At 38.9% G+C, this 26,485-nt stretch overlaps 6 protein-coding genes across 14 annotated transcripts; 2 read left to right on the forward strand and 4 right to left on the reverse strand.

Moving 5' to 3' along the window:
• Positions 1-684: 684 nt before the first annotated feature.
• On the forward strand, positions 685-3,197 carry LOC110749332 (DELLA protein RGL1-like). Its single transcript, XM_021949416.2, has one exon. It carries the CDS (start codon positions 1,142-1,144, stop codon positions 3,065-3,067), a length of 1,926 nt encoding a protein of 641 aa, XP_021805108.1. The 5' UTR covers positions 685-1,141; the 3' UTR covers positions 3,068-3,197.
• An 882-nt stretch (positions 3,198-4,079) lies between these two features.
• Positions 4,080-11,082, forward strand: LOC110749358 (histone-lysine N-methyltransferase EZA1-like). 7 transcript variants are annotated; one of them, XM_021949447.2, is made up of 18 exons: positions 4,080-4,225; positions 4,593-4,694; positions 4,806-5,080; positions 5,270-5,440; positions 5,567-5,651; positions 5,765-5,908; positions 6,000-6,047; positions 6,136-6,207; positions 6,716-6,842; positions 6,924-7,452; positions 7,827-7,980; positions 8,258-8,478; positions 9,154-9,285; positions 9,573-9,660; positions 9,753-9,800; positions 9,884-10,012; positions 10,339-10,416; positions 10,488-11,082. In XM_021949447.2, the coding sequence occupies exons 1-18, from the start codon at positions 4,172-4,174 to the stop codon at positions 10,677-10,679; spliced, it is 2,649 nt and encodes an 882-aa protein (XP_021805139.2). In that variant the 5' UTR covers positions 4,080-4,171; the 3' UTR covers positions 10,680-11,082. The 7 variants fall into 7 exon arrangements, 6 of the variants coding, with proteins under 6 accessions (XP_021805139.2, XP_021805140.2, XP_088101391.1 ...); XM_021949448.2 differs by having other exon boundaries at positions 6,936-7,452; XM_088245265.1 differs by having other exon boundaries at positions 6,716-7,452.
• A 39-nt stretch (positions 11,083-11,121) lies between these two features.
• LOC110749359 (uncharacterized) lies at positions 11,122-14,576 on the reverse strand. The gene is made up of 5 exons (XM_088245269.1): positions 12,706-14,576; positions 12,423-12,588; positions 12,131-12,321; positions 11,782-11,940; positions 11,122-11,654 (listed from the first exon to the last, which is right to left on the reverse strand). The coding sequence occupies exons 1-5, from the start codon at positions 14,199-14,201 to the stop codon at positions 11,369-11,371; spliced, it is 2,298 nt and encodes a 765-aa protein (XP_088101395.1). The 5' UTR covers positions 14,202-14,576; the 3' UTR covers positions 11,122-11,368.
• Positions 14,577-15,148: 572 nt separating this feature from the next.
• On the reverse strand, positions 15,149-18,061 carry LOC110749321 (uncharacterized). The gene is made up of 5 exons (XM_021949403.2): positions 16,498-18,061; positions 16,243-16,417; positions 15,935-16,125; positions 15,604-15,762; positions 15,149-15,510 (listed from the first exon to the last, which is right to left on the reverse strand). Exons 1-5 carry the CDS (start codon positions 17,742-17,744, stop codon positions 15,243-15,245), a joined length of 2,040 nt encoding a protein of 679 aa, XP_021805095.2. The 5' UTR covers positions 17,745-18,061; the 3' UTR covers positions 15,149-15,242.
• Positions 18,062-18,667: 606 nt separating this feature from the next.
• Positions 18,668-22,429, reverse strand: LOC110749412 (uncharacterized). The gene is made up of 5 exons (XM_021949522.2): positions 20,014-22,429; positions 19,759-19,933; positions 19,451-19,641; positions 19,120-19,278; positions 18,668-19,026 (listed from the first exon to the last, which is right to left on the reverse strand). Exons 1-5 carry the CDS (start codon positions 21,579-21,581, stop codon positions 18,759-18,761), a joined length of 2,361 nt encoding a protein of 786 aa, XP_021805214.2. The 5' UTR covers positions 21,582-22,429; the 3' UTR covers positions 18,668-18,758.
• A 473-nt stretch (positions 22,430-22,902) lies between these two features.
• TBL6 (TRICHOME BIREFRINGENCE-LIKE 6) lies at positions 22,903-26,058 on the reverse strand. 3 transcript variants are annotated; one of them, XM_021949527.2, is made up of 6 exons: positions 25,086-26,058; positions 24,751-24,943; positions 24,478-24,668; positions 24,172-24,330; positions 23,776-24,079; positions 22,903-23,042 (listed from the first exon to the last, which is right to left on the reverse strand). In XM_021949527.2, the coding sequence occupies exons 1-5, from the start codon at positions 25,841-25,843 to the stop codon at positions 23,782-23,784; spliced, it is 1,599 nt and encodes a 532-aa protein (XP_021805219.2). In that variant the 5' UTR covers positions 25,844-26,058; the 3' UTR covers positions 22,903-23,042; positions 23,776-23,781. The 3 variants fall into 3 exon arrangements, with proteins under 3 accessions (XP_021805219.2, XP_088101245.1, XP_021805218.2); XM_088245119.1 differs by lacking the exon at positions 22,903-23,042 and adding an exon at positions 23,465-23,569; XM_021949526.2 differs by lacking the exon at positions 22,903-23,042 and having other exon boundaries at positions 23,465-24,079.
• Positions 26,059-26,485: the final 427 nt, after the last annotated feature.

Genomic DNA, 26,485 nt, shown 5'->3' on the forward strand with positions numbered 1-26,485 from the left:
CGTGAACGTCAACTAATAAGCCAAATACACACACCCTGTACCTGTACATAAAAAGAGGCAAAACAAAGCTGAAAACTACACTAATTAACAACAACATTAATTAATTAGTGCACTAATTTAATTACGGTGATAATTATTAAAGAGAGAAGTACATCAAGTAAATGGCATCTTCCCAGGTACAAATGTAACATGTACAGCTCAGTGGTGCTTCTCATTTATAGATGAGATGAGACCATGGTCAACATCAAGGAATTGACTGCTTGTGTTGTATTCTTTTCACATTTCAAGCACCTTCAGATTTAAACAAGGAGTATAGGTACTATGTATTATAAAAGATTAACCAATGAGTTTTTTAAAAAAAGTTTGCTTGGTTACAGTTAAAAAAAGCATAAATGAAATTGAATGGATGAGGGTGGATTAATGGATAATCTGCAGGCAACTGTGAATCCTGCCAATTCCATGCACGGTATATTCTTCCTTATTACCGCAAAGGCACAAATTACCCCTCGAATGTATGATTTAAAAAGATAAAAAAGTTTTTAGTTATCTTCTCCAATTGACAAAGTTACAGAGGGACTAATTACTGCTTTAGTTTTGTAGTTTCCTCATCAACCCTTTTATTTGTCTTCTCTCTGAGTTTGTCATTTTACTCTCCGTACTCATCCAGGGGCAGTCACGTCTTCTGAGTTGAATAATTTCATATCCCAATCTTGTTTGGCTAATCAACCTTGTAACTTTTGAGTAATAATAATTTCATTAAATGTGCTGATTGGCAGTGACATGTGCTTTTTTATTTTTGTTCTTGCCTTTCTTTGTGGCAGAGTTTAGTTTAATCTTTAATATATCATATGAAGGGTTTGAAGGGGTCTTTGTTTGGACAAGTTTTTGGCATTTCATGGTTGCTGGCTTTGTTGACAATATCGGAATATCACTATCATAGTTGCATTCCTCGCCTTTTTTTATTAGTGAAGGGAGCAAGGGTGCTTCAGTTATCAAGCCTGTGATCGTTGTTATCAACCAAAGATACAAGTTGATATGCGTCGATATTAATCCAGTCCCATAATCCTATTGATGATCAGTTGAGACTTGAGAATACTTTTTGCAAATTTGCTTCTGCATATATTCTTATTCTCTGCAGAATATGGCTAATGCATTCTTCCCCTTCACACCGTTTGATTTCGGAGTCCTAGGTGGTTTGACTCCCCAGCTTGAAGATTATGAGAAAGATCAGGAAGTGGCCTTCAAAGTGAAACCAGGGCATTTGTTTGCCATAGAAGAATTGGGGTTGGGAGAGATGGATAGTGCTCTTTCTTCTGAACATGGTTTCTATCAAGAAGACAGCAAGGCCAAGAAAGGAGGACTATCATCCCATTTCTCCAAAGATCCCAAGCCAACTTATTCACTTTCGGATAATTTCAACTTTGATATCGTTTCTTCTGAACATGTATTCCACCAATCTAACAAGTCCGAGAAAGGACTACCTCATTTGTCCAAAGATCAAGACCACCGCCATTACCAACAACACCACCATTACCAGCAGCAACAACCCAAGTCAAATTATTCAATTTTGGATGATTTCAACTTTGATTCTGTCTTCCCACCAGCACAACCAATCCAGGATGGCACTCACCAGCTTACATACAACCAAATCGGAGGCTCAGACATTGCAGAAACCAACAAACACTTGCCCCATCAATCTTCCTTAGCAGTATTGGAGCTCCTCAACAGCTATGGGAGCGCGTTCAAGAAGTTGAGGGGAGAAAGAACAAGCAGCGACACAGGAAATGAAGCTGAAGCCTCCTCCTATGTGGGACAGCAAAAATTGTCAACCGAAGAGATCATGAGGGTTGCTGGAGCAAGGTATGTGCAATTCTCTAATCAGGGGTATGATGACTTTTACCCTCTGCACCCTTTTGGCTACGCTCTTTCCGGTCTGTCCGAAGAAGAAACAAAGGATGCGGAACTTGCTCACATACTTTTAGCTGCAGCAGAGAAGGTAGGCTACCAACAATTTGAACGCGCAAACAGACTGCTTCTTCGTTGTGAATGGATTGCATCCTTCAAAGGCAACCCTATTCAGAGGGTCGTTTTCTACTTTGCTGAGGCACTTCGGGAGAGGATCGAAAGAGAAACAGGAAGCATCCCATCTAAGGCAGAAGAAATGTCTATATCTGGTCATGGACTGAGCACAAACCTCACATACCTTGCATACCACCAAGAAGTCCCTTTCCATTCGGTAATGCAGTTCACTGGGATCCAAGCCATAATCGAAAGTGTTGCCTTGGAGAGTAAGGTTCATTTGATAGATCTCGAGATCAGGAGTGGAGTGCAATGGACAGGGCTGATGGAATCACTTGCAGAACGAGAGGAATGTCCAGTTGAGCTTCTCACAATAACTGCTGTGGGAGTAGAAGGCAAGCAGAAGATAGAGGAGACAGGAAAGAGGCTAACAAGCGTTGCCGAGTCCCTGAACATACCCTTTCAATTTAAGGCAGTGATTGTTTCAGCCATGGAAGATATCAAAGACCAACTGTTTGATGTTGAAGATGATGAAGCCGTGGCTGTATACGCACCGTTAATACTGAGGACAATGATTTCAAGGCCTAGTTGCTTGGAAAATTTGATGAGGGTGATGAGAAATCTCACCCCTTGCATAATGGTGGTGATTGAAGTGGAAGCCAACCACAACTCACCGTCATTTGTGAACCGCTTCATCGATGCGCTGTTTTTTTACAGTGCGTTTTTCGACTGCCTTGAGACTTGCATGAAACAGGAGGAGTATAGAGTGCTGACGGAAGGCTCGTTCCGGGAGGCCATCCGAAACATTGTAGCGGCAGAGGGGAGTGAAAGGGTTGCACGAAGTGTGAAAATAGATGTGTGGAGAGCCTTCTTTGCAAGGTTCAGAATGGTGGAAATGAACTTTAGTAATGCATCTTTGTATCAAGCTAGTTTAGTGGCTAAAAGGTTTGGTTGCCCTTCTTGCACGCTTGATAGGAATGGCAAATGTCTCACTGTTGGGTGGAAGGAAACCCCAATTCATTCCGTTTCAGCTTGGAAGTTCCGTTGAGAATTGAGACAGATAGATTTTTCAGTGTCTTCAAAACCATATGTAATATATGCTTTTGCTCAATAATGAAAGCAAAAAACATTTCATCCTTCCACAGCAACATTATATGACATGTAAATAACGTCTCCTCTTTTTTTAAGTATTATTCTGTATTGATCTTATACTTGTACCCAAAACAACCTCACACAATATCATCATCAACATAGAAATATGATAATCAAACTCCCACCGTACCAGTTCTGAATTTGTCCTCAGTGTTTGAATTGAAACTTTTCAAATTTAGGAAGGAGAGAGAATGAGTGCTTAAAAGTCTCCTCCTTTGTGGTTTGGAGTCTTAGAGCAAACACTCTTAAAGATATTTTTCCTCCAATCTGTAGGCCAAGTCACTAATCCTCTGACATGTAGGCTAAAAATCGACGAATAAAATAATATTTCCTCCGATATGCAGCCCACATCCTCCGACATGGAGGCCATGTAATCGAGTAATTCTTCAGCAATTACAATGCTAATAGCTTCATTAATCCAAAATTTACAATATAACTAAGGACATTGTTGATGTTTCATGGATGTACAAGATTAATAAATAAATACACATAATTATAATCTATAATATAAAGCGAAAGGCAGAGAATGATAAAACATTCAAAATACCAGAAAATGCCCTTGATTAATGCAAACATTAAGAATTGAAATTATTAATTAAATAAAAATAATATGATAAATTCATATTTTTTTTATATTAAACAAATTAAAATTACAATTAAAAGAAAAATCAGATAATAAGTCATCTTTTTTAATTCTAAAATAAATTTTAAATTTTATTTAAAAAAACCTCTAGTTTATGACTGTATCCGATTATATAAAAAAAATCTCCCTATGATTATAGAACTTTCACTAGGGTCAAACTCAAAATTAGAAGACAAAAAAAATTATATATAACCGACACATATATAATAACCGTCCTTCCGGCATGTAGGCGTGTAGGCCACGTCACTAATCGTTGGGCACGTAGGCCACGTCACCAATCCTTACACGTGTCGCTCCCGAAAAGGTTTATTTCCTCCGTTTCTCACTCTTTCTTGGTTGAGCGCACAGGCACGGCAGATGAGCAAAACAGGGATGGTGTCCAAAGCTACAGACTCTGCAACTAAACTCAGAGTCAGTATCTCAAAACCTGACCTCTCGATCCTTGACTTCGTTATTTCTTCTCGCGATTTTGGGTCGTATTTGCTTTTTAAATAAAAATTTCGATGCTTTTCATCATAATTGGAATTGAGATGATCAAACAGGGATGAGAATTTATCTTTAGATTTTCAAATTGCAGTTTGGATATGAAAGAAATGAAATTTTTTATTTTAATTAGTTAGAAGTTAGAACTCATGGCTTGTTGTAGTCATTGAGAAATATTTATAGAGAAATAGCTGTGGTTCTACTATTAATCTGCAGCCAAACAGGTAAACAAAATCTTATTATGTTTGATATGAAATTCACGAATTTATATGCACTCTGTGGTTTACGTGGGCAGAAACCACATGGAGAAGAGCCAAGTGATGGTGTTGGAAACTTGGAACATAAGATGCATCAGCTTAAGAAGCAAATTCAAGCAGAGAGAATGGTTTCAGTAAAAGTGAGTTTTCGCATATATATAATATGCACTATATAAGCGATAAACGATAAACGATGAACGATGGTAGGCAATGCGCAATTGACTCCTTCCTCGTGCTTATACTTTGCCCAGGAAAAAGTTGAGAAGAACAGGGAGAAGCTAGGAGGTTACATATCGCAAATTATATCAGCAACATCAAGAGCGAATTCTACAGTCTCAGAGAAAAATGGGAGCTTTAAATTGTTTCCTTCAAGAATTGAACAGCCTCTCTGCAAGTTCAGTGGATTTGCTCACGGATATGGTGATAAAGACTATATTAACAATCAAGAGGTGGTATTCTCATCAAGTACCAAGCTTCCATCTGCTGAAAATTTACCACCTTATACAACTTGGATATTCTTGGACAGGTTTGATATTCGTTTCTTTAAATCCTTTATGAGATTATGAAAAGAACGGTAGTTTTTTTTAATTTATATATATATATATATATATATATATATATATATATATCTTTAATCTGTGCAATCCTTTTGTTTTTAATTCGAAAATGTTGTTGTTGTGTTTCTCCTATCTCAAATTTGTCTTTCACAGCACAGAAATCAGAGAATGGCCGACGACCAATCAGTAGTTGGGAGGAGACGCATTTACTACGATAAAGATGGCACTGATGGCAGTGAAGCTCTTGTCTGCAGTGACACTGACGAAGAGATAGCAGAACCCGAAGAAGTGAAACATGAATTTACTGCAGGCGAAGATCGAATTATGTCGTAAGTTTTAAATGAGATATAGACTTTTAGAGAATCACAATGACTGTGCTGCTTATTAACTTGTCATAGTCCCGCTTTTCTTAGGACCAAGTGAAGGGTCTTACTTTTTCTGTGTGAATTTGTTAGGATGGCCTTTCAGGAGCATGGGATAGGCGAGGAAGTAGTGAAAGTTGTGAGCCAGTTTATTGGAGCCACCACTTTGGAGATCCTGGTAGCTGGGATTAACATGTTTTCACATTGATTTTTGGGAGGATGGTCCATGTTCTCATTTAATTTGAAATCTAACTTTTGATGTCTAAAAGTTCTGGAATTCTACATTTGCAGGTTCGGTACAACACAATCAAGGACCGTGAGAAACATGAACCAAAAGGTTCTGGGGACTCTGGGTCCAATTGGTGCATTTCTCTTGATAAGAGTCTTAGTGCCGCCTTAGATTCTTTTGATAACCTTTTCTGTCGTCGTTGCTTGGTATGGGTTGTCATCTTCCATAAATAGTTAAATAAAACAACTAGCGTTGTGTTTTCTGATATTACTCTTGACTGCTTTTTCTATCTAACAGCTATTTGATTGTCGTCTGCATGGATGTTCTCAACCTTTAATCTATCCTGTAAGTAGCCGTGTTGCTTATATGTCTCAGCTTACTCTGGATTTCATTTCATTTATTTATATATTTTATTAGAGGCTTTGTTTGACAGAGTGAAAAGCAGGTGCATTGGTCTGAACAGGATGAGGAGAGGACACCTTGCAGTGATCAATGTTACCTCAGGGTATGGCTTTTCCTTTCTTGATGTTTCTGAGGACATGATCTTTCCACTCTTGATAATTTGTTTGTGAACTTCCTGCTTTACAGCATTCTAGTTCTCAATTTACTTTGACCAAGATCTTATTCTATGTGCTATGTTTAACATATTAGTTTTGACATCCAGTGTTCTGTAACTATTATGAAAGCTTCATGTATGGCGTTATGTTAATCTAATGGTTCTTCATATCTTGGAACAGTACAAGTTAAACCCTTTAACTCTCTAGTTTTTTTGCTCATTACTACACTTTTATGAGATATACTGCTATATGCCTGAAACCCACTAGTTTGAGGCTGACTACACCTACCACTTTATTCTTTTTGGTTCTAATCTGAGGCTGGCTGCACAATTGTTTTCCTGGTAAAGTAAAGAGCCTATCTATCATGACTATTATGATTCATATGATCCATATTTTGTTTGGGTTTTGCCTCTGTCCATGGGATTTTGAAGTATGACTTCCATGTCCTTCTTGCAGTTAAGAGGAGGGGAAAACGTTCCAGATGATCCAGATATTGGTGCTCTGCATAGGATGAATACAATAATTTCAGAGAGAGAAAGTGCCCCAGCCTCATCCTTCAAAGCTGAGAAACCAAGTTCTCATGGTAGTACAGACATCATAAACAATGAAAGATGCATTCCTGGAAAAGCTGTGTCTGTCACTTCTGAAGCTATTTATAGTTCAGATGTCATTGCAGGAGGTTTAGAGTTGGATACACATATCATGAGGATGCACAATGAAAATGCAGGGAAGCGCAAGGTTGTAAAGCACAAAGATAAAGTGACAAATGACGTAACTATAGTACCTGATGATTTCCAGGGTTCCTCTAAGAAACAGAAGAGATTAGATGCTTTGGATTTAGTAACTGCAACTAGTGAACCTATCACGGTTCAGGATCACATTTCCGTTTCCAAAACTAGAAACGCGGATGTTGGTTTACCCAATGAAACTGAACTTCAAATGACCAAAAAAGGCCTTTTAAATGAATCTGCTGGGCATACTTCAAAGGAACTTGTTTGTTATGGTAGTGCTTCCTGTGATGAATATACAGACAACGACAGAGATGTAAAACAAGATGTAACAGAAGTGCCTGAACTGAGGCAACCATCCAATTCTACACGAGGACAAGTTAAAGGGGTGTGCAGCAGCTCTGAGTGGAAGTCAGTGGAGAAAGAATTATATATGAAGGGTTTAGAGATATTTGGGAGAAATAGGTAGACCTTTTTTACATCAATATGTGTTACATGGATCCTTCACTTCAGCATGCCCTGCTCATTCTTTGTTTTCTAGGGTAAATTGAATGGATACAGTTTTAGATTTTTGTAAGGCTGTGCAGCTTGTTCACTTAGTTTGGTGCCTGGATTTTGTAGGCTTAGGATGGCATTGTTGTGGGCTGCCTGTTGGTCCACTTTGTCATAACGTCCATTATAATTAATATAACTACTATTTTTCCTACCTAAAAAAAAAGTTGCATGGCTTCTGTGCACCCCAGGTTTACATTTGACATTGCTACTTTTGTTTGTTTTATATGACATACATTATATTTGATTCTTTTCTTTGTACTTAACTGGTAACTCATGTTCTGCAGTTGCCTCATAGCCAGGAACTTACTTTCTGGCTTGAAGACTTGCATGGAGGTGTCCAGTTACATGCATAATGCTGGAGCTTCAATGCCTAACAGATCTGTTGTTGGACCATTTTCATTTATGGAAGACAATGGGAAAGCTAATGTGGATCAGACAGTAAGCATTCCTTTCCTGTTTCTTTTATTGTTTATATATCTCTTTTATTTAGGTGATTGTTTTTAGTAAAACCAAAAAAAGGAAGGTGTTTTGGCAAGGCCTGGGAAACTAGTACTGATTTGTTTCCTGAGCTAGCATGCATATCCTTCCCTTTAGGATCAAGAACAGTGGCTATGATACTCTTCCTATTTGGTTCTGCAGTTGCTAGTCAATCTTTCATCATTTGGCTCTGGAACATAGATTTATGATTCTGTTACCTTTGTTTTACTCATGTTAGGACCAAGAGCTGCCAACAAAGCCACGGTTACTTCGTAGAAGGGGAAGAGCTCGAAGGCTTAAATATTCTTGGAAGTCTGCTGGGCACCCATCAATGTGGAAGAGAATTGCTGATGGCAAAAACCAGTCTTGTAAACTATATACACCATGTGGATGCCAGTCTATGTGTGGAAAGCATTGTCCTTGTCAGCATAGTGGAACCTGCTGTGAAAAATACTGTGGGTATGTTGGAATTGTCCTTGAAATATTTAACTGATGATCTGAAGAAATGCATAAAACCAGTGATGGGATGTTTCTTATAAGTAAAGAAAAATGATGATACTGATAATAATAATAATAATAATAATAATATGATAAGAAACACCCTTCCATGCTGCGGGTACGCTGGTTTTATTTTTTTATTATATAAAACAAACAATCCATAGGTGCTGGGCTTTGCGTGTGATCGAAATTTATCCCATAGGAAATGTGAAATACATGACATGTAGAAGGTGCCATCTTGCCTGTATATTTGATCTCTTAAAGCCTCATACAAGGTACTGGATTCATCTTTCCTTCATCAATGTTGGGGGAGAGATGAGTTAAATAGGTAAGGATTCCTACACCCAGCCTTTTGGCTAAAAGAAGAGGAATTATATGCCTTAGTGAATTGCTTCAATCCTGAATCCCACATCAATTAATTTCCTAAAGTTGAGCTTGGTTTCTTCAAATGATTATTAAGTTTGGTTAAGTCCATTCTAACTAAAACAGCTTATAACCGCTTTTTAGATGACTCCACTATGTGAAGTACTCACTAGAAGTTTTTCCATCTGCAAAAGTTTCCACTAGTTGCATACTAGTGAACCTATAATTGAATTGGAAAATGTTTATAAGACCAACTAACTCGTGCATTTTCAGGTGCTCAAAGAGCTGCAAAAATAGGTTCAGGGGATGCCACTGTGCAAAGAGCCAATGCAGAAGTCGGCAGTGCCCATGCTTTGCTGCTGGGCGCGAATGCGACCCAGATGTCTGTCGCAATTGTTGGGTTAGGTAATGAGTTTTTGTATGTATACTTCATTGACTTTGGACACTCTTTGCATGTTATTTACTGCAAAAAGAAAATGTTTGCAATTTTGTTGCACTAGGTAATGGGCTTCGTGATGGAGCTGATTGAGCTGTTTGAATCGTGCACATATTTTCAATTTGAGCTCCAATCTTGTGTTGGGTTCCCAGTTGACATCCTGTCTATTTAAGCATTTCAAAAGTTTCTTTTATTTAATTTTAGTGAGTTTGTTATACTTTTGGCTTTGGTTTTAAATATCAAATACTTTATGCAGTTGTGGGGACGGTTCATTAGGGGAGCCTCCGAGACAGGGAGATGGTCAATGTGGAAACATGAGGCTTCTTTTAAGGCAACAACAGAGGGTGAGCAATTCCTAGTGTTTAATAAATTGCTGCTGTGGTCTACATAATGCACCTTTTGATTTATGATTGCCTACCCCTGTCTTTTTCTTCAGATTCTCTTGGCTAAATCTGATGTTGCTGGTTGGGGAGCCTTTTTAAAGGTTGGAAGATAATGTTGTTTGTATTTGGCTTCCTACTAAATGTTAGCAAATTTTTCTCACCAAATTGAATTATATGATTTCAGAACCCTGTAAACAAAAATGATTATCTTGGAGAGTATACTGGTGAACTCATCTCTCATCAGGAAGCAGACAAGCGTGGGAAGATTTATGATCGTGCAAACTCATCATTCCTTTTTGACTTGAATGATCAGGCAAGGGAAAATTCATGTTTAATATTATTCACTGCTTTCCTTCGCAAGGGTTGCATGGCTCATGGAACCTTTCTCTAACTATCCAAAAAATTTATGAATGGAAGATAACGAAACAGATTTTCTAGTTGACCACACTTTCCTCCGAATGAACATAGGTTCAGCCCTTCTGTTCATATGTTATTCCCCCCCAATTCAGCTTTTGTCTCTTTTCTTTTTCGCTTAGTGCTTTGCAGCTTTTTATTGCATTTTTCATATATGGCAAATATGTAATACCTATAGCTTTACTCTGGCATGAGATCTCAAGGTAGTCACATGTTTACTTACAGTATGTCCTAGATGCTTACCGAAAAGGAGACAAGCTTAAATTTGCAAACCACTCATCGAACCCTAACTGCTATGCGAAGGTAATAAAGCTTCAGTGATTCCCCTGTTTGATTAGTTATTATTGGTTTTGCTAATATGGTGGCCTGCGTAGGTTATGTTGGTTGCCGGAGATCATCGAGTAGGCATATTTGCCAAGGAGCATATTGATTCTGGTGAGGAGATCTTCTATGATTATCGTTACGGACCAGATCAAGCACCTCCATGGGCTCAAAAACCTGAGGGTTCTAAGAGGGATGATTCATCTGTCTCTCAAGGCAGAGCGAAGAAACACCAGTCTCACTGAATGGCAAATTGGCATGGATTGTGATGTATATGAGTATCAACTATGGTGCGTATCTCAACTCTGGAGATTTTATCCACAACAGGTGGGACGAGAATCGTCCTCAAGAAGAAAGCTTCTAGGTGGGTATGCCAGCCAGCTCCCCTACAAGTGAAATTGGCTCTACATGGTGATGTCAAAGCTTGCTTCTTGACTACAGAAAAATTGAACAATAAGGTTGTATTGGCAATGAGTTTAATTTTATAGAATTTATAGGCAATAATAAGCTAGAAATTCTTCTAGCAGTTAGTTATTATAGGTTGGGTTCGACAATTCTGTAGTGAGAGGCATGTCATGATGGTAATAATGGGAATTTGTACAACCTTTTTATTGATATATAATAAAAAGGTCCGAATTGCTTTATTTATCTTGATACTCAACTTATTTCATGGAAGGCTTGCTAAATGCAAAGAATTGTTGGACACTAGTAATAATGGGAGTTGTAGGTCCATGAAAATCCTACTGCTGTAAAGTAATTTTGAGTTCATGACAGAAACCTCTCCAGATAAATGCTGCAAGTAAACTTGAGGTTCAACAAATTAAAACGGGGCATACAGGACTCTTTCAGCTCTGCGCCCTCAAAACATTTATTTTAAAATGAGGTGAAAATCATGGAGAGAATTTGATAAACAGAATGCTGTTCACTGTGTCAGTTACTGCAAATGAAGATATAATAATTCATTCCAGACATCAGGAATGCCAGGAAGACACCAATGACTGCAATCTTGTATGCCCGAAGAGCGTTGATTCCCGTATATAGATGGATGGCCATCTATTCTATATTCTGACAAGCTTGTTATGTTCAACAAAGTCACAGGCGTTTTCATCTGCTTTATCACCTCCTCTGCAATTATATCTTTCTCCTCTGGAATTCCTGAAGGTTGGATGAGGGGTTCATTGGCTTCCGCACAACTCCCGCCTGTATTCCATTGGCCTCCCCTGTTCAGTTGAATGAAGAATTACAACAAACAAACCACTCACTCAGCAAATGATATGCACGCACTAGTTGATCAACATTACACATGCAGTTAGCATAAGAACACATCCAGGAGCGAGGCAAATTAACCTGAAATGCGTCGGCGATGAACTTCGAAAGAAAACTTGGGTTTTGCGTGGATTGACGTGATTATCGACCCATGATGCCCAGGTCATCAAAGCTTTTCTGAGAGCTGTGGAAACATCAAGATGTGGATGAATTTGGCCCCTTTCCTGGAAGAAATTAATCCTGCAGTTATAAGCTCCAAATGTCAGGTCAGGATATATTCCAATTCAAGAAATTTGAATTCACTATTAGCTATATATATCACTTATATGTATGTATATTCTGTGATGGAACATGCTGTCGTGCTGTCATTCAAGGTCCTGAAAATTGAGCTCATTAATAGTAGTTCATTATAATAATGGAACCAACTGACCCAGCATTCGTCTTGTGATCGTTCCACCAATGTGCTGTGTTGAATACCAAAATATCAGCTCCTGTCCATTTAGAAGAAGCGCGATCCATCGAATCAATTTGCAAGGTTTTCACCTGCTTCTTCCCTGCTCGTGCCATACCTTGATGAACCAAGAAAGGGGACGTATAAAATTCAACTGTACACTTGTAGTCCTGTGAAACAAAAAGAAAACACTTCAGAATAAGTTTAAATAGTACGACATAATTTACCGGATATGAAACGACAATAGAGAACAAGTATGAAGATTCATTACCACGAAGTTGTAATTATACTTGCCCTTCCCTTGGGTGATTCTGCGCCCTCTTTTAGCTCCCATTAGCATGCACAACATGGATTCCCATTGATTCCTATTGAGTGAATCTCCCACAAAAACTAGCCTTTTCCCTCTCATCAATTCCAGCATTTTTGTTGCATCGAACCTTTATATATAGCATTAGCACGCCAAAAGTATATCGTTAGATTGCAATCTAACTACGTACGTTAATTGTGTTGAGACAAATTAAATACCAAGCTTAAAGAAGGAACTAATTGGGTACCTTGGAATGTCACAATCTTCTGGTTGCCACCTCCACTTCATGAATTTTTCGTCTAATCTTCCATTACCTCGACAATTAAAACTCTTTTCTATGAAGGGACAAGAACCATCTGTGTACAACGGATAGCTCTTATCATAGACCCACCTCCCTCTTGTAAAATCACATCCTCCTTTTATTATTCTCTTTTCTTCAACAAACCTGCTACTTGAAGTTTGAGTATTTTCAAATGAAGTTGCTCTGGTCTTCTTCTTTCCCCTCCTCTTTCTACTTTTCCCTTCGATGTTTTTACTCAACGCAGCATTTTGCTCTTCGGCCTTGTTCAAAAATGGAGCATTTTGCTCTTCAGTCTTTATCTCAATCTTGTCAAATAAGATTGCAGGTGCACTTTGTGCTACTGCTGTGAAGTTACCATCTAACTCACCGGTGCCTCTGTCTTCTTCATCATGATGTAAATCATGTTGTGCCACTTGGGATTCATTCTCCTTCCTCTGTAATCCAGAAACAAGTGAATTGATCTCAGAAAAGCCAGAAGCAGCATTTTGCTCTTCAGTCTTGTTCATCAATGGAGCATTTTGCTCTTCGGTCCTCATCTCAATCTTGTCAAATAAGATTGCAGCGGGTGCACTTTGTGCCACTGTTGTGAAGTTACCATCTAACTCACCGCCAACTCTGTCTTCTTCATCATGATGTAAACCATTTTGTGCCACTTGGGATTCGTTCTCCTTCCCCTGTAATCCACTAATAAGTGAATTTACCACAGAAAAGCCGGAAGCAGCATTTTGCTCTTTAGTCTTGTTCATCAATGGAGCATTTTGCTCTTCAGTCTTGACCTCAATCTTGTCAAATAAGATTGCAGGTGCACTCTGTGCAATATCTGTGAAGTTACTATCCAACTCACCGCTGACTCTGTCTTCTTCTTCATGATGTAAACCATTTTGTGCCACTTGGGATTCGTTCTCCTTCCCCTGTAATCCACTAATAAGTGAATTTACCACAGAAAAGCCAGAAGCAGCATTTTGTTCTTCAGTCATGTTCATCAATGGAGCATTTTGCTCTTCTGGCCTGATCTCAATCTTGTCCAATAAGATTGCAGCAGGTGCACTTTGTGCCACTGCTGTGAAGTTAGCATTATCTAACTCACCACCACCTCTGTCTTCTTCATCATGTTGTGCCACTTGGGATTGGTTCTCCTTCGTCTGTAACCCACTACTAATAATTGAATTAATCCCAGAAAAGTCGGAAGCATTTTCATCAGGTTGAATGGAGGGTGTAGCATTCAACTTCAAGATTGAATCTTCCGGACCATTTAGTACTGAAATATTTGGATTACAATTACTAGTCAAAGTCTGAACAGCTGTTTCTTGGGGCACTGAAGGAGTATTGGTTTTGTTGACCCAAATGATAATGAAAATGAGAAAGATGATAGAGGAAGAGATGGTGAAGTAAAATACTATGGATCTAGTGGGTTTAAAAGAGAAACTTCTCTGCCTCTTCATAACTCAGTTTCTCAGTTGTTAGACTAACAGAGTGACAAAGGATACTCTTCCTGAAAAGAGTCAAAAAGAGAGCTCGGTAATATTTAGTAGTAATTGATATATATGTATATAAGTAGGCAGTGCTGCTAATTTGCTAATTAGCTAAAGCAGAGCATTGTTGTTGAATGTCGGTCCTTCATAAAAAACCATCTTCCTCAATTGATGATGATGATGATGTTGAAGCCTGAACTAGTTGAGGTGGTGAAGAATGGTGAATGTTACTTGGGTCGGTTGGTTTAGATGTGGTTATAGCGGATGAGGTGCGTGTGTTGCTGTGTGCATTCTAGTGTTGTGGCAAGCATGTGCATGAATTGGCTTCTTTTGCCTTTAATTTCACAAACTGCTGATATTCTATTTTGGATGGAAGACGTCCCTCCCTCCATCCCTGCATGCTTTGGTTTGGACCATGTGTTCCACGCAGGTTGAATGGCAACCACTTATTAGTTAACCACAAAAAACTTGGAATTCAATGGTATTCCATCACAATTATTAAGAAAAAACAAGAACAGATTCCATCCAAATGACATGTGTGTCCATAATAATCAAATTCTCCTTCCTTTGCAAATCCTTTTTTCCCTCTTCTGATTTCACCTTGCTGTGGTAGTAGTAGTAAATTAGATTAGTAGTTGGTTTCTTCAATTGCAAGTGATACGATACCCTCAAAATCTTCGATGGGAATGGTTATGATGAAGAGAGCATGTCAGGAGAGTAATATTCTTTTTGCACTAAAACATATGCATCATGGATGTGATGAGGTCCAACGCCTCGTGGTGTAGTGGGCGAAAGGAGCATTATCCCTATTTTGTAGTCTACCTAGCTAGCCTTTTGTTTTGTTTTGTTTTTTGGATACATTAGCTAGCGTTTAGAGAGAGAGAGAGAGAGAGAGAGAGAGTTTGGTACCTGTAAACAAATTCCATACAACTTACTAATGTCAATAATAAAATGATTGAAAGAGTTTGATACACATAAACCTGTTGGGAAAAGAATTTGTGTCTTGGTTGGTCAGTTAGTGAGCAAATGATGATACAACAATTCATTCCAGATATCAGGAAGACCAGGAAGACACCAATGACTACAATCTAGAATGCCTGATGGATGAGCATCTATTCGATACTCTGACATGCTTGTTATGTTCAACAAAGTCACACGAGTTTTCATCTGCTTTATAACCTCCACTGCAATTCTATCTTTCTCGTTTGCAATTCCTGAATCTCGGAGGAGGGGTTCAGTAGCTCCTATACAACTCCGGCGTAATTTCCATTCACCTCCACTGTTCAATATAATCAAAGATTAATTACCCAAAAACAAAACAAACCTGAAATGCTGCATATAACAACACATTCTGGAGGCACATAATAACAACCTGAAATGCGTTGGCGATGAAGTTCGAAAGAAAACTTGGGTTTTGCTTGGATCAGTGTGTTTATCAACCCATGATGCCCAGGTCATCATACCTTTTCTGAGGGCTGTATAAACATCAAGATATGGATGAATTTGGTCCCCTTCCTGGTAGAAATTAACCCTGCACATTGATTTCAATCTCACAACAATGAGCATGGTATTATTGGTAGGCTGCTAGCTAGCTACTACTTATTAATTACTATAGCCTAGCTAAGCTATATGTCCTGAAAATTAATAAAGCTTATCCTTAGTGTAGTTCACTATAATACTCAATAATGATGGTTTTGACTGACCCAGCGTTAGTTTTTGAATCGGTCCACCAATGTGCAGTGTCGAATACCACAATATCAGCTCCTCTCCATCTAGATGAGCGGTGATCAATGGAATCAATTCGCAAGGTTGGGACCGGCTTCTTCCCTACTCTTTTCATGCTTTTATCAACCAAGAAAACGGATGGGGAAAATTCAACTTTACACTTGTAATCCTGTGGAAAACAATGATCAACTACATCACAAATTATGAAGAGAAGACCTGAAATGTGAAACGACATCAATAGCAAACGAAGCGAAGAGAAGAACTATGAAGATTCATTATTTATTACCACAAAGCTCAAACTATACTTCCCCTTCTCATGTTTGATTCTGGGCCTATTTGGATCTCTTATATCTCCCACTAACATGCACACCATGGATTCAAATTGATTCCTATTGATGGAATCGCCCACATAAAGTAGCCTTTTCCCTCTCAACAGTTCCAGCATTTTTTTTGCATTGAACCTATCATATAGATAAAATGTTATATATAGCAGGCCAGATACAGTACTGTAATTAAAATTATGAACAAGGAAGTAAAGTACCTTGGAATGTCACAATCTTGTGGTTGCCACCTCCACCTCATGTAGTCTTGGTCTGATCTCCCATTTCCTTGACAGTCAAAACCTTCAAATATGAAAGGACATGAACTATTTGTGTACAAGGGATAGCTCTTATCATACACCCACCTCCCTCTTGTACTAAAATCACATCCTCCTTTTATTATTATTTTCTTGTCTTCAGCCTGCACCTCCTCGCTACTTGAAACTTGAGTCTTTTGATCAAATGAAGTTGTTCTGTTGTTATTGGGGACCTCGCCACTTGAAACTTGAGTATTTGGATCAAATGAAGTTCCCCTGTTTTTCTTGTTCTTTCCCCTCCTCCTTCTACTTTTGACTTCAATCCTTCTAATCAATGCAGCATTTTGCTCTTCAGTCTTGTTCATCAGTGGAGCATATTGCTCAACAATCGTATTCAACAGTGGAGCATTTTCCTCTTCAGTCGTATTCCGCAATGGAACATTTTGCTCTTCAGTCTTGGTCATCAATTGAGCACTTTGCTCTTCAGTCATATTCATCAACGGAGCATTTTTCTCTTCAGTCTTGGTCATCGATTGAGCAGTTTGCTCTTCAGTCTTGTTCATCAATGGAGTATTTTGCTCCTCAGTGCTGAGCTCAATCTTGTCAAATAAGATTGCAGGTGCACTTTGTGGCGCCACCGCTGTGAAGTTTAACTCAACCCTGTCTTCTCCAGCAGTTTGCTCTTCAGTCTTGTTCAATGGAGTATTTTGCTCTTCATTCTTCATCTCAATCTTGTCAAATAACATTGCAGGTGTACTTTGTGCCGCTGCTGTGAAGTTACCGTCCAACTCACCACCGCCTCTGTCTTCTTCATCACGTCGTGGCACTTGGGATTGGTTCTCCTTCGTCTGTAACCCACTACTAACAAGTGAATTCATCCCAGAAAAGCCAGAAGTATTTTCATCAGGTTTACTGGGGACAAATTCTTCCGGGCCATTTACTGTAACTGAAATGTTTGTATTGAAATTACCAGTCAAATTAGTGTGAACAGGCACAGCGCCTATAGGTGGTCTGAAACCCGAAACGAGTGAGGATGTGTTGAACTGTAGACAGCTGCCTATTTCTTGGGCCTGTACCACTGAATTAGAAGGAGTGGTTTTGTTGACCCAAATGATTATGAAAGTGAGAAAGATGATAGAGGAAGAGAGGCTAAAATATAATACCAAGGATCTAGTGGGTAATTTAAAGAAGAGACTTGGCTGCCTCTTCATAATTTGTGATCAGTTTCTCACTTGGACTGAGAGAGTCTAGAAAAAGTAGCAAGGCTTGGCTTGTACAGCAAACTAGCAGAATAAGTGATTAGGCAGTAAGTACCGACTAATTTGCTAAAGCAGAGCAGTTGCTTTGCTAATTGGGAATGTGTGTGGTGGGTTTTTCATAAAATAAAAACCATCTATTTGTCTTTCATTATTTTACATCATTGTTGGAAGCTCAAGGCTTAAGTGGAGAATGATGAATGTTACATGGGTTGGTTTAGATAGCGTTGTAGGAAGCGGATGAGGTGCGTGTGTTGCTGTGTGCATGACAATGTTGGCATATGCATGAATTGGCTTCTTAGTGAATGAAAGGAAGACCATTCATTCCAATTTCCATGCAGATTGAATAGTAACCACAAACAAAGAACTTGGAATTCACGCATGTCTTATTCCATATATATAAAAAAAAACAAAAGAAAAATCAAACGAGACATCATAACTGCATGTAAAATGACATTCAAACCCTCATATTCTGGAGACGAGGTCAAGGGTGTTCGACAAAATGCTTCTAAGAAAGCAAAGCAAAGTGGTGTGCAGTCCTGGGCATCTTAGCTAGCTTGAACTGGTTATTAGAAATTACAAGTTTTGGTAATTAATTAAATAATATATAAGGTCTTTCTCTTCAAAATCAATGTTTGACAGCCTCTCGATTTTGCCTCATGGGAAAATTCCTGGAGACATCATACATGGCAAAATCATATCAAAATATCTGATAGAGTAGAACATGAATGTATGATATGATGGTGGATGACCATCAATTCTATATTCTGACAAGCCAGTTATGTTCAAGAAAGTCACACGAGTTTTCATCTGCTTTATGACCTCCTCTGCAATTACATTTTTCTCAGAATAAGAGGAGCTTGGTGCCTGTAAACAAATTCCGTAGAACTTACTAATGAAAATAATAAAATGATTGAAAGAGTTTGATACACATAAACCGATTGGGAAAAGAATTTGTGTCTTGGTTGGTCAGTTAGTGAGCAAATGATGATACAACAATTCATTCCAGATATCAGGAAGACCAGGAAGACACCAATGACTACAATCAAGAATGCCTGATGGATGAGCGTCTATTCGATACTCTGACATGCTTGTTATGTTCAACAAAGTCACACGAGTTTTCATCTGCTTTATAACCTCCACTGAAATTCTATCTTTCTCGTTTGCAATTCCTGAATCTCGGAGGAGGGGTTCAGTAGCTCCTATACAACTCCGGCGTAATTTCCATTCACCTCCACTGTTCAATATAATCAAAGATTAATTACCCAAAAACAAAACAAACCTGAAATGCTGCATATAACAACACATTCTGGAGGCACATAATAACAACCTGAAATGCGTTGGCGATGAAGTTCGAAAGAAAACTTGGGTTTTGCTTGGATCAGTGTGTTTATCAACCCATGATGCCCAGGTCATCATACCTTTTCTGAGGGCTGTATAAACATCAAGATATGGATGAATTTGGTCCCCTTCCTGGTAGAAATTAACCCTGCACATTGATTTCAATCTCACAACAATGAGCATGGTATTATTGGTAGGCTGCTAGCTAGCTACTACTTATTAATTACTATAGCCTAGCTAAGCTATATGTCCTGAAAATTAATAAAGCTTATCCTTAGTGTAGTTCACTATAATACTCAATAATGATGGTTTTGACTGACCCAGCGTTAGTTTTTGAATCGGTCCACCAATGTTCAGTGTCGAATACCACAATATCAGCTCCTCTCCAATGATATGAAATGCGATCAATGGAATCAATTCGCAAGGTTGGGACCTGCTTCTTCCCTACTTTTTTCATGCTTTTATCAACCAAGAAAACGGATGGGGAAAATTCAACTTTACACTTGTAATCCTGTGGAAAACAATGATCAACTACATCACAAATTATGAAGAGAAGACCCGAAATGTGAAACGACATCAATAGCAAATGAAGCGAAGAGAAGAACTATGAAGATTCATTATTTATTACCACAAAGCTGAAACTATACATCCCCTTCTCATGTTTGATTCTGGGCCTATTTGGATCTCTTATATCTCCCACTAACATGCACACCATGGATTCAAATTGATTCCTATTGATGGAATCGCCCACATAAAGTAGCCTTTTCCCTCTCAACAGTTCCAGCATTTTTTTTGCATTGAACCTATCATATAGATAAAATGTTATATATAGCAGGCCAGATACAGTACTGTAATTAAAATTATGAACAAGGAAGTAAAGTACCTTGGAATGTCACAGTCTTGTGGTTGCCACCTCCACCTCATGTAGTCTTGGTCTGATCTCCCATTTCCTTGACAGTCAAAACCTTCAAATATGAAAGGACATGAACGATTTGTGTACAAGGGATAGCTCTTATCATACACCCACCTCCCTCTTGTACTAAAATCACATCCTCCTTTTATTATTATTTTCTTGTCTTCAGCCTGCACCACCTCGCTACTTGAAACTTGAGTCTTTTGATAAAATGAAGTTGTTCTGTTGTTCTTGGGCACCTCGCTACTTGAAACTTGAGTATTTGGATCAAATGAAGTTCCTCTGTTTTTCTTGTTCTTTCTCCTCCTCCTTCTACTTTTGACTTCAATCCTTTTACTCGATGCAGCATTTTGATCTTCAGTTTTGTTCATCAGTGGTACTGGAGCCTTTTGTTCTTCAGTCTTGATTTCAATCTTGTCAAATGAGACTGCAGGTGCACTTTGTGCCACTTCTGCCACCTGGGACTCGTTCTCCTTCCTCTGCAACCCACTAACATGTGAATTAATCCCAGAAAAGCCAGAAGCAGCATTTTGCTCTTCAGTCATGTTCATCAGTGGAGCATCTTGCACTTCTGTGTTGTTCATTAATTGAGAAGTTTGCCCTTCAGTCTTGTTCATCAGTGGAGCATATTGCTCTTCAGTCTTGGTCATCAATTGAGCACTTTGCTCTTCAGTCTTGTTCATCAATGAAGCATTTTGCTCTTCAGTCATATTCATCAATGGAGTATTTTTCTCTTCAGTCTTGGTCATCGATTGAGCAGTTTGCTCTTCAGTCTTGTTCATCAATGGAGTATTTTGCTCTTCAGTGCTGAGCTCAATCTTGTCAAATAAGATTGCAGGTGCACTTTGCGGCGCCACCACTGTGAAGTTTAACTCAACCCTGTCTTCTTCATCATGTTGTGCCAGTTGGGATTGGTTCTCCTTCCCCTGTAACCCACTAATAAGTGAATTAACCCCAGAAAAGCCAGAAGCAGCATTTTGCTCTTCAGTCTTGTTCAATGGAGTATTTTGCTCTTCAGTCTTGTTCAATGGAGCATTTTGCTCTTCATTCTTCATCTCAATCTTGTCAAATAACATTGCAGGTGTACTTTGTGCCGCTGCTGTGAAGTTACCGTCCAACTCACCACCGCCTCTGTCTTCTTCATCATGTCGTGGCACTTGGGATTGGTTCTCCTTCGTCAATCCACTACTAACAAGTGAATTCATCCCAGAAAAGCCAGAAGTATTTTCATCAGGTTTACTGGGGACAAATTCTTCCGGGCCATTTTCTGTAACTGAAATGTTTGTATTAAAATTACCAGTCAAATTAGTGTGAACAGGCACAGCGCCTATAGGTGGTCTGAAACCCGAAACGAATGAGGATGTGTTGAACTGTAGACAGCTGCCTATTTCTTGGGCCTGCACCACTGAATTAGAAGGAGTGGTTTTGTTGACCCAAATGATTATGAAAGTGAGAAAGATGATAGAGGAAGAGAGGCTAAAATAGAATACCAAGGATCTAGTGGGTAATTTAAAGAAGAGACTTGGCTGCCTCTTCATAATTTGTGATCAGTTTCTCACTTGGACTGAGAGAGTCTAGAAAAAGTAGCAAGGCTTGGCTTGTACAACAAACTTGCGCAGTAAGTACTGACTAATTTGCTAAAGCAGAGCAGTTGCTTTGCTAATTGGGAATGTGTGTGGTGGGTTGTTCATAAAATAAAAGCCATCTATTTGTCTTTCATTATTTTACATCATTGTTGGAAGCTCAAGGCTTAAGTTGAGAATGATGAATGTTACATGGGTTGGTTTAGATAGCGTTGTAGGAAGCGGATGAGGTGCGTGTGTTGCTGCGTGCATGACAATGTTGGCATATGCATGAATTGGCTTCTTTTGCCCTTCCACTTAACGTTAGTGAATGAAAGGAAGACCATTCATTCCAATAGAGAGAAAGAGAGAGAGAGAGAGAGAGAGAGAGAGAGAGAGAGAGAGAGAGAGAGACTTTGGGCCATTAAACAAATAATGTAGAGGTTACTAATGCATGAAAATAGAGCCCACGACCAGAAAAAAGAGATCCACTAAAGCCCAGACAGAAATTGTAGACAAGAATGTAGTCCAATTGATCATTGCCAATTCCGAGCTTAAAGGCCTCATTTATTGGTAAAAAGGACAGCCCAGATGAACTAGCCCATTACAAAAAGAGTGGTTTGCTGATCCATAAATCAAATTAAAATTCCCAAGTTCAACATATAATTAAGGGTAAATGGTCTAATACCCCCTGAACTATCACGCTAATTGAAATGTCCACCCCGAACAAAAATTTCAGCCAATTTAGCCTTCGTATTATATTTAATCGCCAATTTCACCCCTGCTGTTAGGTTTACCCCAATTCCATCCAAATGACCGTCAAAAAAACCACGTGAGAGGCACGTGAGCACGTGATTCACTGTTGAATTAAATTAAATTTTTTAAAGTTTAAAATAATTAAATTGTTAAAACTACAAAACTGCAAAAAAAAAAAAAAAAAAAAAAGGGAAGGCAATCATCGTCTTCCCCAGCCCCTTCCTCCTCACATGCGGCTCAAGAGCAGGGGTAGCCAGCTCGGACGGAGATGGATAAAACAAGGCGGAATGTTTGCTTCAGTTCGAGATCTATAGCCAGTTATAGATGCATATCCAGTTCCTAGGCCCGCAGCATACCTTCCGATTTGAGAGCCATAGCCAGTTGTGAAACCCGTCGATCCAGTTGGTTTCAGAAGCAAGGGTAGCATCCCATCCTCCTTCCAGCAACGCAATCTTTGATTAGCTAGTCCAGTGTGCAGCAACCATTTCACCAGCAGAACTAGTTTCCCTTCCCGACGAGCTTCAAAGTCTCCACGATTTCGCCTTCGCGAATCTTCCTTATATTGCCCTGCGGATCAATTTCAGAAACCCTTTCGTGCAGGGCCCTAAATTTCCGCCTTCCAAAAGCTTCTCACTTCGAATTTAATCTTGGGGTGTGTCAAAGTGTTCACCTTGAGCTATTCTGGAACAAAAGAAGGGTTAGGGTTAGGGTTAGGGTTAGAGGAGGTGGCAGGGAGGGTGGAGATTAAATTTTAAAGGTTGCCAGTATAGCGGGGCGGCTATACCGTTTAAATATATTACATTACATTTTCCTTATTTTCTTAATGCATTACCTTGTAAAATGTCAAATTTACCCTTATATTTGATAGGCATTTGGATGGAATTGGGGAAAACCTAACGGCAGGGGTGAAATTGGCAATTAAATTTAATACGAAGGCTAAATTGGCTGAAAAAAAATTTCAGGGTGGACATTTCGACAAGCCAAATAGTCCAGGGGGTTTTCAACCCTTTACCCTATAATTAATCTACCTATGAATATGAATGTATGATATGATGGTGGTGGTTTAGTCCATTCCAACTTTCAACCCGAAAAGACTGCCTACCTCAACAAAAACAACATGCCTTCTACTAAATTAGGCTTATCCCATCCCATGCCAAGCATGTGGTTGAGTTTGAGATACATATGCACCTTCCCATCCTTCTAGGTTGCTGCTGTGGCCAACCAGTATACATGACCAAAACATAATGTTACAGTCCCACACAATCTTGAAATTTCACTCGCATTCCCAGGTAGCCCTCAAAGAATTATATATAAAACAAAATTATAAGCCAGCCAGTAAGCCAGCTCACTGAACAAATGATGAAATAATTATTTACAAGTTAGATAAAAGATTTATAATAAAAAATCTGTTTACCTTCAGTTACTGCAAATGAGCATACAACAATTCATTCCAGAGATCAGGAATACCAGGAAGACACCAATGACTGCAATCTTGAATGCCTGAAGAGGAGTGTTTCCCTGATTTTCTTCCATATATAGATGGATGACCATCAATTCTATATTCTGACAAGCCAGTTATGTTCAAGAAAGTCACACGAGTTTTCATCTGCTTTATGACCTCCTCTGCAATTAGATTTTTCTCAGAATAAGAGGAGCTTGATGTTTGAAGCGGTTGAGTTGCTTCTTTACAACTCCCGCCTGAATTCCATTGACCTCCCCTGTTCAATCAGTTAAAAACCACTCAGCAACTACCACGCAGAAGTTCGACATTGCCATATATGAATCTTATGCAACATGAATACATGCAAACCTGAAATGGGATGGTGCTGAACTTCGAAAGAAAACTTGGGTTTTGCGTGGATTGATGCGTTTATCAACCCATGATGCCCAGGTCATCATAGCTTTTCTGAAAGCTGTGGAAACATCAAGCTGTGGATGAATTTGGCCCCCTTCCTGATAGTAATTAATCCTGTTATAAGCTCCAAATGTCAGGGTTCCAATTCAAGAAATATCTAATTATATGAGATGTATCCTTGTATTCCGTGAACATGTCACTTTTTAGTTTTAACACATCATCAGACTTCAAAACGAGTAATAATTCAGTAATGGAACTGACCCAGCTTTAGTTTTGTAATGAGACCACCAATGTGCGGTGTTGAATACCAAAATATCAGCTCCTCTCCATCTAGATGAGCCGTGATCAATGGAATCAATTCGCAAAGTTTGCACCCGCTTCTGCCCTACTCTTGCCTTGCCTTCATGAACCAAGAAATGGGACACATAATATTCAACTGTACACTTGTAATCCTGTAAAAAAAACTTCTTCAGAAATTAAATACTGAGTAACCTGCAAATGAAACAACAATAGAGAACAACTGTGAAGAATTACCACAAATTTGAAACTGTAATCCCCCTTCTCTTTGGTGATTCTGCGCCTATGCGTCTCATAGACCCTATTTGGATCTTTGATAGCTCCCATTAACATGCACAGCATGGATTCCCATTGATTCCTATTGATTGAATCGCCCACAAAAACTAGTCTTTTCCCTCTGATCAGTTCCAGCATTTTTGTTGCATTAAACCTATGATACAGTAGTTCAAGAATCATGACTGCTATCTAACTGCATTATGTCCAGACCAAAATAGCAATCTTATAGAATTCATCATACATACATGGCTAGAATTGGTTGTTCAAATAAATAAAAAGACTGGATGAGGAATTACCTTGGAATGTCACAATCTTGTGGTTGCCATCTCAACTTCATGTAGTCTTTATCTAATCTTCCATTACCCTGACAATTAAAACCTTCATCTATGAAAGGACAGGAACTATTTGTGTACAAAGGATAGCTCTCATCGTAGACCCACCTCCCTCTGGTAAAATCGCATCCTCTCACTCTCTTGTTCTCAACCTGCCCGCCACTTGAAATTTGAGTATTTTCAAATGAAGTTAATCTAGTCTTCTTCTCATCAATCCTCTTTTTACTTGTGACTTCAGTCTTATTCAATGCAGCATTTTTCTCTTCAGTCCTCTCAATGTTCACAAATAGGATTGTAGTAGGTGCACTGTGTTCAATTGTTGGGAAATTACCATCAGACTCACCGCCTTTTTCCTCTTCGTGTTCTGGCACTCGGGATTCGTTCTCCTTCCTCTGTAACTGTAACCCACTACTAAGTGAAATCCCAGAAAACCCAGAAGCATTTTCAGGTTTGCTCAAACGGGTACCCTTCAAGATCGAATCTTTTAGACCATTTACTGAAAAATTCCTACTGAAACCAGTCAATGTCTGAACAGCTATGGGTTTGAAACCCAAAACGATTGAGGATGTGTTGAACTGGAGACGGGTTTGTTGGGGTACTGAAGGAGTTGTTTTGATGATCCACATGGTAAAGAAAGTGAGAAAGATGACAGAGGAAGAGATGGTAAAAGAAAATACTAAGAATCTAGTGGGTATGAAGGAGAAACTTCTCTGCCTCTCCATAACTCAATCTCTCACAGTTTTTCACTTGGACTGAGAGAGTGGGGAAGATAAGCTTCCTGGGAGAGAAGTCAATGAGTGTTGGGTGAGATTTGGAAAACAATTGGGAAAGATTGCAAGGCATGTGCAGAGAAGTTGCAGTTTTGAGAGTGTTTGATATGTGATGTGATGTTAGCAGGCAATGCTAAAGCAGAGCAGTTGCTAATTGGGAAAGTGGGTTGTTACTTGTTAAAAATTAACAGATAATCATAATCCATGTACTTGTCTGGCCTTTTAAAATTACAATATTGTTGACGGAATTGACTACGTAACTACAAATACATGTAAAATCACAGGTATAGCCTCATTTGATTTCAATTACTACATGTAAAATTACAATTATGGCATGCTTTCAACAATTTTTTTATGAAAATACACCCAAAAATTGCTCAAAGGTACAAAAGTGGCAAATCACAACATATTTATTTAGCCTTGCTTGCGAACTCTTCTTCTTCCTTTTTTTTATCCCAATTCTTAGCTTAATTAACAACAAGAATCCCCATCTCGCGTCTACATTTTGTAGAAAGTAAACTGGGCAAACCCTTTTGTCTATGATAATCAGATTCTCCTAATATGTCGTCGTTGGCTTTGCTTCTCTTGGAAGTG

Source organism: Prunus avium, chromosome 8, assembly GCF_965620075.1.
Source record: "Prunus avium chromosome 8, drPruAviu1.hap1.1, whole genome shotgun sequence".
Classification (NCBI taxonomy): Eukaryota; Viridiplantae; Streptophyta; class Magnoliopsida; order Rosales; family Rosaceae; genus Prunus; species Prunus avium.

What these genes read in the sequence shown, in the direction of transcription:
- LOC110749332 (XM_021949416.2), top strand. Translation starts at nt 1,142, where the DNA reads ATGGCTAATGCATTCTTCCCCTTCACACCGTTTGATTTCGGAGTCCTA.
- LOC110749358 (XM_088245265.1), top strand. Translation starts at nt 4,172, where the DNA reads ATGAGCAAAACAGGGATGGTGTCCAAAGCTACAGACTCTGCAACTAAA. An exon ending in AAGCTAATGTGGATCAGACA is followed by an intron (nt 7,981 to 8,257) that starts GTAAGCATTCCT and finishes TACTCATGTTAG; the next exon opens with GACCAAGAGCTGCCAACAAA. An exon ending in TGTCGCAATTGTTGGGTTAG is followed by an intron (nt 9,286 to 9,572) that starts GTAATGAGTTTT and finishes TACTTTATGCAG; the next exon opens with TTGTGGGGACGGTTCATTAG.
- LOC110749321 (XM_021949403.2), bottom strand. Translation starts at nt 17,744, where the DNA reads ATGAAGAGGCAGCCAAGTCTCTTCTTTAAATTACCCACTAGATCCTTG. An exon ending in CAAGATTGTGACATTCCAAG is followed by an intron (nt 16,418 to 16,497) that starts GTACTTTACTTC and finishes TCTATATGATAG; the next exon opens with GTTCAATGCAAAAAAAATGC. An exon ending in GATTCAAAAACTAACGCTGG is followed by an intron (nt 15,763 to 15,934) that starts GTCAGTCAAAAC and finishes ATCAATGTGCAG; the next exon opens with GGTTAATTTCTACCAGGAAG.
- TBL6 (XM_021949527.2), bottom strand. Translation starts at nt 25,843, where the DNA reads ATGGAGAGGCAGAGAAGTTTCTCCTTCATACCCACTAGATTCTTAGTA. An exon ending in CAAGATTGTGACATTCCAAG is followed by an intron (nt 24,944 to 25,085) that starts GTAATTCCTCAT and finishes ACTGTATCATAG; the next exon opens with GTTTAATGCAACAAAAATGC. An exon ending in ATTACAGTTTCAAATTTGTG is followed by an intron (nt 24,669 to 24,750) that starts GTAATTCTTCAC and finishes TTTTTTTTACAG; the next exon opens with GATTACAAGTGTACAGTTGA.
- LOC110749359 (XM_088245269.1), bottom strand. Translation starts at nt 14,201, where the DNA reads ATGAAGAGGCAGAGAAGTTTCTCTTTTAAACCCACTAGATCCATAGTA. An exon ending in GAAGATTGTGACATTCCAAG is followed by an intron (nt 12,589 to 12,705) that starts GTACCCAATTAG and finishes CTATATATAAAG; the next exon opens with GTTCGATGCAACAAAAATGC. An exon ending in AGTATAATTACAACTTCGTG is followed by an intron (nt 12,322 to 12,422) that starts GTAATGAATCTT and finishes TTTGTTTCACAG; the next exon opens with GACTACAAGTGTACAGTTGA.
- LOC110749412 (XM_021949522.2), bottom strand. Translation starts at nt 21,581, where the DNA reads ATGAAGAGGCAGCCAAGTCTCTTCTTTAAATTACCCACTAGATCCTTG. An exon ending in CAAGACTGTGACATTCCAAG is followed by an intron (nt 19,934 to 20,013) that starts GTACTTTACTTC and finishes TCTATATGATAG; the next exon opens with GTTCAATGCAAAAAAAATGC. An exon ending in GATTCAAAAACTAACGCTGG is followed by an intron (nt 19,279 to 19,450) that starts GTCAGTCAAAAC and finishes ATCAATGTGCAG; the next exon opens with GGTTAATTTCTACCAGGAAG.